The following is an 8,449-nucleotide window of genomic DNA, read 5'->3' as shown; positions in this document are numbered from 1 at the left end:
CAGTCATTACAAATATAAGCAGTTTACATATAAGTAGTGCGATACTCCTGCTTGCAACAGTCATTACACAATATAAGCGGTTTACATGTAAGTAGTGCGATCCTCCTGCTTGCAACAGTCATTTCACAATATAAGCGGTTTACATATAAGTAGTGCGATCCTCCTGCTTGCAACAGTCATTACACAATATAAGCGGTTTACATATAAGGAGTGCGATCCTCCTGATTGCAACAGAGTCATTACACAATATAAGCGGTTTACATATAAGTAGTGCGATTCTCCTGCTTGCAACAGTCATAACACAATATAAGCGGTTTACATATAAGGAGTGCGATCCTCCTGCTTGCAACAGTCATTACACAATATAAGCGGTTTACATATAAGTAATGCGATCCTCCTGCTTGCAAAAGAGTAATTACACAAAATAAGCGGTTTACATATAAGTAGTGCGATCTTTCTGCTTGCAACAGTCATTACACAATATAAGCGGTGTACATATAAGTAGTGCGATCCTCCTGCTTGAACAGTCATTACACAATATAAGCGGTTTACATATAAGTAGTGCGATCCTCCTGCTTGAACAGTCATTACACAATATAAGCGGTTTACATATAAGTAGTGCGATCCTCCTGCTTGCAACAGAGTCATTACACAATATAAGCGATTTACATATAAGTAGTGCGATCCTTCTGCTTGCAACAGAGTCATTACACAATATAAGCGATTTACATATAAGTAGTGCGATCCTCCTGCTTGCAACAGAGTCATTACACAATATAAGCGATTTACATTTAAGTAGTGCGATCATCCTGCTTGCAAAAGAGTCATTACACAATGAAAGCGGTTTACTTATAAGTAGTGCGATCCTCCTGCTTGCAACAGTCATTACACAATATAAGCGGTTTACATATAAGTAGTGCGATCCTCCTGCTTGCAACAGAGTCATTACACAATATAAGCGGTTTACATATAAGTAGTGCGATCCTTCTGCTTGCAACAGAGTCATTACACAATATAAGCGGTTTACATATAAGTTGTGCGATCCTCCTGCTTGCAACAGAGTCATTACACAATATAAGCGGTTTACATATAAGTAGTGAGATCCTCCTGCTTGCAACAGTCATTACACAATATAAGCGGTTTACATATAAGTAGTGCGATCCTTCTGCTTGCAACAGTCATTACACAATATAAGCGGTTTACATATAAGTAGTGCGATCCTTCTGCTTGCAACAGTCATTACACAATATAAGCGGTTTACATATAAGTAGTGCGATCCTCCTGCTTGCAACAGTCATTACACAATATAAGCGGTTTACATATAAGTATTGCAATCCTCCTGCTTGCAACAGAGTCATTACACAATATAAGCGATTTACATATAAGTAGTGCGATCCTCCTGCTTGCAACAGTCATTACACAATATAAGCGGTGTACATATAAGTAGTACAATCCTCCTGCTTGCAACAGAGTCATTACACAATATAAGCGGTTTACATATAAGTAGTGCGATCCTCATGCTTGCAACAGAGTCATTACACAATTTAAGCGATTTACATATAAATAGAGCGATCCTCCTACTTGCAACAGTCATTTCACAATATAAGCGATTTACATATAAGTAGTGCGATCCTCCTGCTTGCAACAGAGTTATTACACAATATAAGCGGTTTACATATAAGTAGTGCAGTCCTCCTGCTTGCAAAAGAGTCATTACACAATATAAGCGGTTTACATATAAGTAGTGCGATCCTCCTGCTTGCAAAAGAGTCATTACACAAAATAAGCGATTTACATATAAGAAGTGCGATCCTCCTGCTTGCAACAGTCATTACACAATCTATGCGATTTACATATAAGTAGTGTGGTCCTCCTGCTTGCAAAAGAATCATTACACAATATAAGCGATTTACATATAAGTAGTGCGGTCCTCCTGCTTGCAAAAGAGTCATTACACAATATAAGCGGTTTACATATAAGTAGTGCGATCCTCCTGCTTACAACAGTCATTACACAATATAAGCGGTTTACATACAAATGGTGTGTGTTTTTGTTATTTATAAAAATCATTACATATTATATACGGTTCACATATAAGCAATGCAGTCCACCGGTTTTTGCATTAGTCATTTTACAATTTACGCGATTAACACATAATCAATGTTGCCATCTTGTTTTGCTTAATTCATAAGACAATCTACCTGATTTACATATAAATCATGAAGTTTTCCTGTTTTGCAACAGTCATAACACAATCTACGCCATATACATATAAGCTATAAAGTCATCCTATTTTGCAACAGTCATAACACAATCTACACGAGTTACACATAAGCAATGTTGTCATCCTGTTTCATGACACAATCTACGCGTTTCTACACGTATCTTATTATTTTTAGTGAGGCACCACAGGGCTTGTGTTAGAAAAGTTTATATCTTGATACACCGTTGCTTCTTTTTGTCTGTTTGGGCGTGGTTCAGGTATCGGACCGACACAGGCTTTCTGTAGATGGTTAATGTCCAGATCCGCGTAAATCAGACTGCTTTTCGCATGCTTTGACTGTAAAAGTTATTGTTAACTATACATACATGTTAACGTGATAAATATGATTGAATTAGGAATTATCAACAAATATAGATGTCAGAGTATACTAATACAAAGCTTTTGATAGCAGTACTTAGCCTGGCCCCTGTTTTAAGCATAACAGGTTTAAGAATCATGATTCATTTTGCCAAATTTCAAGCTTATTTTGTTCTCATTTATTTTTCACAAAATGTACATATCAACTTTTGTTCTGAATTCTAAACCTGTATAACAATCATACTGTTAAGATAAGCATGTATACAAAACACAAACCCACACACTCGCACACACACACACACATACGAACGCACACATACACACACACGCGCACTAGCACTAGCGCGCACACACACCAGTGCAAGCATAAAATCACGCAATCACACACGCGTATACATACACGCACACATACACACGCACGCACACACTTACCTATGATGATCACAAGCTTTATCTCAATTATAAACAAACACAAAGTTCATCGTGATGATCTATAAAATAATTTCCTTTAAAAGTCTTAAAACTCATTAAAAGGAGAAAAATGTAATCTTAAGCTCTACCGCTGTGTTTATGCAGGCTGTAAAACAGTAAGTGGAATGAAATTCTTATGATAGCAACTATTTCCTTTCAAAATTAATTTAAAAATTGCGTTGATGTTTGCCCCCAGCTAAAGTACAACATTTATGGACCTATTTAATTACATACTGATAAACAATAAGTACAGCAGAAAACTAATTACGACTGTTCATTTGCTCTGGAATACCTTCATAGCTGTGATTGGCTTCCGGGCCATCATTGAGTCTTCCCGTATCTTCAATTCGACATAATTGTCTTCGAAATCGTGAGCGGCATTCATATGCATTGATCCCTCAGGCATATCCACATACTCATTTGTATCATGAGTGTGGGTAGCTTCGATCGCTGATGGTACTGTTGTTAATTATAATCGGTTGAAGTTGTTAGTCTAGCCACATAGTGTTCATTAAATTTTATGAGCTACGTATACAGATTATTATTCATTTTATTTCCTTTCATCAAAATTCATATCCTTCCTAGCAAAATTGAAATGCTTTCAATATACTGAGAAATCGTTCAGAATGAAAACAAAAATCAAAATATTTGTTTACATCGAAGAAAAATTTGTTTTTAAATAAGAAAGAAGTGACATAAAACACACATATATATTTGGTTGAAATAAATAGAAATCTATCACGCCCAAAACTTAGCGTATAAATCAATATTATTTTATACTGAATAGTATTTCAAAAAAGAATAACTTACCTTCTGCTTTGCCCGGATCACTATGTAATACAAATTTCACACAAAATTACATTCGTATATGAAATTGTCTAGTTTATGAAATGAATTTCAACAAATGAATAAAAACGAACGTTCATAGTTCGTTTGGAACAAAGTTAAAAGACGAGTTGTAATCGTAGTACTAACCTGGTTCTGCTTCTCCCTTTAAGCCACCGTACCAGTGTTCCTGAAATGTGGTATAGATATGTGATCTTCTGTTAAGAAAATCAATATTTCCAAAATAGATTTATTCACTAATACATGCGTTAGATTGTGTAGAATAGTCGTAAGCGTCGGCACGTACCTTGCCCACTCATAGTACTAATGCACTGATTAATGTTCTTCTCATTCAGAATAATTGAAAATAGAAAAAAAGAGAATCACTGAAAACGGTACTTGTCTATGCGATTTGAGTAATATGAGAAACAAAAGTCCTCAATAAAATTCTTAAATAATTAAAGACACTATACTTCTTACTTGCTGACGCAACGAAAATACAGAGAACAACAAATGCTCCTGTTCCTATCAAAATTGGCTCCAATGAAAACTTGAACGACCGTGTACTGTTGTCGCCTGTAATAGCGATCAAGAAACATGACTTGAAAAGGCGTCAGTGTCGAAAATATCTTTAAATCAAACTTAATCAACACAGAAAATAAACAATGTCAAATGTTATGGACATAGGTTATATGAAAAAGTTTGAAATACTCCATACTTGCAGCAGACGTATATTCTTGGCGGAATTTAGTTCCATTTTCCCTAGAATTTGTTGTTTTGTCTTTCTTTATCCCGCCTTTTGTCGCTATATTTGTACTTGACTCGCATTTCGTCCCGTTACATAAACCATTTGCACGTATTTTATTCATTGAACTACCTTTTAGATCGGTTTCGCCTGTAGTGGAATCAAAATACGGTGTACTATTCTGTACTTCATCGAGGGAAAAGGTCAAGGGTTGAGTAAGCACTGAAATGATGGATACAGATCATTACAGAGAAACTTTTAAAAACAAATATGTATTACTTATTAGTTACATTTGTTTGTGTTTATGTGACACATCTTGTTTCAGAATAAACTTTTTCAAGCGTCCCAATGTTGTATAGAAGTGATATTTATTTGGAAGATTTATGTAAAGGTTATTACATATGGAGGATTGGATATGATCGTAAAACAAGTTACATTAACTGAATATTTGGTAATTTGAAGCGCAAAAACTTTATAATCAATTTCATTTGAGAATCTTATATAAAAAAATGAAGAACAAATGAATAAAAAATAAAAATGATAATAAACATGTATAGGGAAAACTGCATGATAAAATGTATGAATTAAATTGTACACCATACATGAACTTACACTTTATGTTTAATGTCTTACAGGTGGCTTCTAAAAGTCCGTTAAATACAGATTTTTTACGACAACATATTTCCTTTCCATTCCAATTCTTGTCTATCTTCAATATCGAAGCTTTACTAGCGAATGTTTTTGACGCTTCGTCTAATACATCTGTTTTAACAGCTTCACTGATGGCTTGGTTGTCTACCAATATTTCAATCGACGCAGGTGGTCGTGCATTAGACACTTCGCAACTGACTGTCGTATTTTCATCGTGGATGTATTCTGGCATGTTCAAAATAGGATCCGAACCTTTCTCTAATTAAAGACAACAACATTGTATCCATGCAAGCCATGACATACAGATACAACTTATTTCAACTTGTAAAACTGTTAAGTATGATTTACAAAGGATTATATATCAGAACTCTTGCTTCTTTTAAACGCATTATAAAACAACAATTGGTGTGTTTTGAACTAATACAAACTTCGTTATTGAGATATGACTATTATTTACATCTGCTCTAATCACAAAAATATATACGCGCAGCCACATTCCGCTTTGAGAAAAATAAAAAGAAAAAATTACCCATGTAAAATAATTTAGCTGAACTTTTCTGGTCGTGTTTATAATGATCGTTAGAGACCTTGCAAGTTACAACCTCACCGTCATGGTCCCTCCAAGTGTTTACGTCCAGTTTAACCGCATATACACCGGTCTGACTTTCGTCTTCTGTCATTAAAACTTCTTCACTCCCAATGGAAAGGGTCACATGAGCTTTTCCTGTCGTTCGACTTGTGTTGCAATAAATGGTAGTGTTTGAATTGCCGTAAACACATCCACCCCTTTTGGGCCCAATTAGCTGCTTATCTGAAACATGAGTGAAATGCTAGTTAAAATAACAAGTCAATATGTCAAAGAAAACCAGGAATAGTAAACATATGTTCCATCTGTAATTATCGCTAAATTGTATAGAAAAAAGGAGCCGAGACTTACCTGTTGCATGTATGTGTAACCAGTTTGTGATTGATACAATTGATTTACCACAGTTCAAACCGTATCGTCGAGCTTTGCTCTCCATGAAATTGTATATCTTTAGAATGTACAAATAATCAGACATTTTTCTCTCATTGTAAGTGTCATTTTGAAAATGCACGGGCTGTAAAAGACCATTCAGCAACGTACGTTTATGATACAAATTGTTCTCTTTGACCACTGTATCAGAAGGGTAATAAGCGATTTCAACATTTTTTCCATATTTTATTTCAGGGGATAGCAGCACCAGATTGCCACAAATTGGACGGATTTCTGAAAGTAAAGATATATTAACGTATCGCTTATTATTGTAAGACGTAGAAATAGATATCCAAAGATAGATAAAAGAAATAATGCAAAAGGCAAGGTAACGTTAACCGGTATAAAAAGTATCGCTAAAGTAACAAAGCATATGCATACACACCTTGTAAGTGTAGTTTTACAGTGTTTGATATTTCATTCTTATGGTTGCATCGAACATGAACTTTCGAATTATTCCAACGTCTATTGGCGACGAATGACATAGTATCATAGTAGACCCCATCGTGAAAAGTTGATCGTTCGTCTAAGCCATGTAACGTTTGTAACCCGGCGCCATCCTCCAAAGCATACTTCCAGACAATGTTTGAAATCCATCGATGTTGAGCAACAAATTTCAAGGTGACGTTTCTATTCATAAACGCTGGCTTCATAACGGTAAGTGTTCCACATGAATTGGGTAGCGCACGACCCTCTCCGACAAGAACTTGAATAAAAATGAAAAGGCATAAAAAAATTAGTACAACATTTCATTTTATGACGAAATGATGAGATTTAAAGACATACAGAGATTTGTATTAAGACTTGTATAATGTGCATCGTCTACATAAACATATATATGTTCATATAGCATGTCAACGTGTATATACAACATGTAATGGTAAATACTTTTTTTAAATAACACAACATACTATGTGTGACAAAAGCAGCATACTATGTGTTACAAAAATTGGAGGTTGAACTAAACATTTATCTTTCAACATTCAACAAATTATTTCGAATAACAAGAGCTTCTTTAATATACAAAGCTAGTTTAATTAATTCATTCCTATCATTCCTATTTGACGGTTGCGTTTCTGTTTCCAATCGATGGTTTCATTTTTGTAATTGTTGCACACGGGATCAATTGACGACGTGTATTTCCTCGAAGCATTATGATCATATATATATATATATATATATATATATATATATATATATATATATATATATATATATATATATATATATATATATATATATATAAGGGAATTAAATGTGTTTATCTTAGCTGTAATTTATTTAATATATATATATATATATATATATATATATATATATATATATATATATATATATATATATATAACGTATATATAAATATATATATATATTTCGGGAAATGAACATAGTTAACGGCTAGCACATTATAATACCAAGTCATTAAGATTGATATCGCTGAGACTATTTAACACATGGCAAAGCGGCAAACTCAAAAACATATTTAAGTTAGATAGTTTTAACCCTTGATGCTATTCGAGAAAATAAACAAATGTAATACTTTGTCAAAAGTAACACATTTCTGTTTATATATTGAAAGTGCTTACCAAGGCAACATAAAATAGCATAAAAGCTGACATCCATTTTGTACGTGCATTGATCGCTAAAATACAAATATTAATGCAGTATCATTATCAGGAACAATTATATATGAACAGTATTAACAATGACTTAAGAAACTTTATCAATTGACGGAAGTTAACCACTTTCACTTTCCGAGATTGTTCATTGACAACAGTTTCTTGCTATGAGTAACGGGGGATTGACGTTTGGTTGTTTGCCTTATATAGACATTTCATTTGATTTTTTAAAACCCCAAGATTAATTGAAAATATCTAAACAAGAACACAGTCATGTTCTCCGGACGCAATAATAATTAAAGCTTAAGTAGAAAGCATAATAGTGGGGCAATAGGATGGAATAGGCATAATACAGAATGGAACCCTGCCAACCCTGAGTCATGATTTGAACCAACATAAATCCCTTCTAACATAAACTATTTGAATCCGATATTATAAACAGAATGGTATGTCATCTTGCATATGACAGAAAGTTTTTATTTAATTAAATGAAATTGTCGAAAGGGAAAACCACCGTCACAGAGATAGGGAGGATGACCTTC

The 8,449-nt window shown here is 34.1% G+C and overlaps 1 protein-coding gene across 2 annotated transcripts; it reads right to left on the bottom strand.

Moving 5' to 3' along the window:
• Positions 1-1,485: 1,485 nt before the first annotated feature.
• On the bottom strand, positions 1,486-7,936 carry LOC128234127 (uncharacterized). Of its 2 annotated transcripts, none has more exons than XM_052948156.1 (11): positions 7,875-7,936; positions 6,674-6,994; positions 6,211-6,522; positions 5,803-6,084; positions 5,235-5,531; positions 4,596-4,844; positions 4,358-4,453; positions 4,028-4,067; positions 3,863-3,882; positions 3,345-3,511; positions 1,486-2,560 (listed from the first exon to the last, which is right to left on the bottom strand). In XM_052948156.1, exons 1-11 carry the CDS (start codon positions 7,909-7,911, stop codon positions 2,396-2,398), a joined length of 1,986 nt encoding a protein of 661 aa, XP_052804116.1. In that variant the 5' UTR covers positions 7,912-7,936; the 3' UTR covers positions 1,486-2,395. The 2 variants fall into 2 exon arrangements, with proteins under 2 accessions (XP_052804116.1, XP_052804118.1); XM_052948158.1 differs by having other exon boundaries at positions 4,755-4,844.
• Between the last annotated feature and the right edge of the window lie 513 nt (positions 7,937-8,449).

Source organism: Mya arenaria, chromosome 5 (assembly GCF_026914265.1).
Source record: "Mya arenaria isolate MELC-2E11 chromosome 5, ASM2691426v1".
Lineage (NCBI taxonomy): Eukaryota > Metazoa > Mollusca > Bivalvia > Myida > Myidae > Mya > Mya arenaria.
The sequence above is the reverse complement of the archived record's forward strand: the minus strand, read 5'-3'. Positions and strand labels throughout refer to the sequence as shown.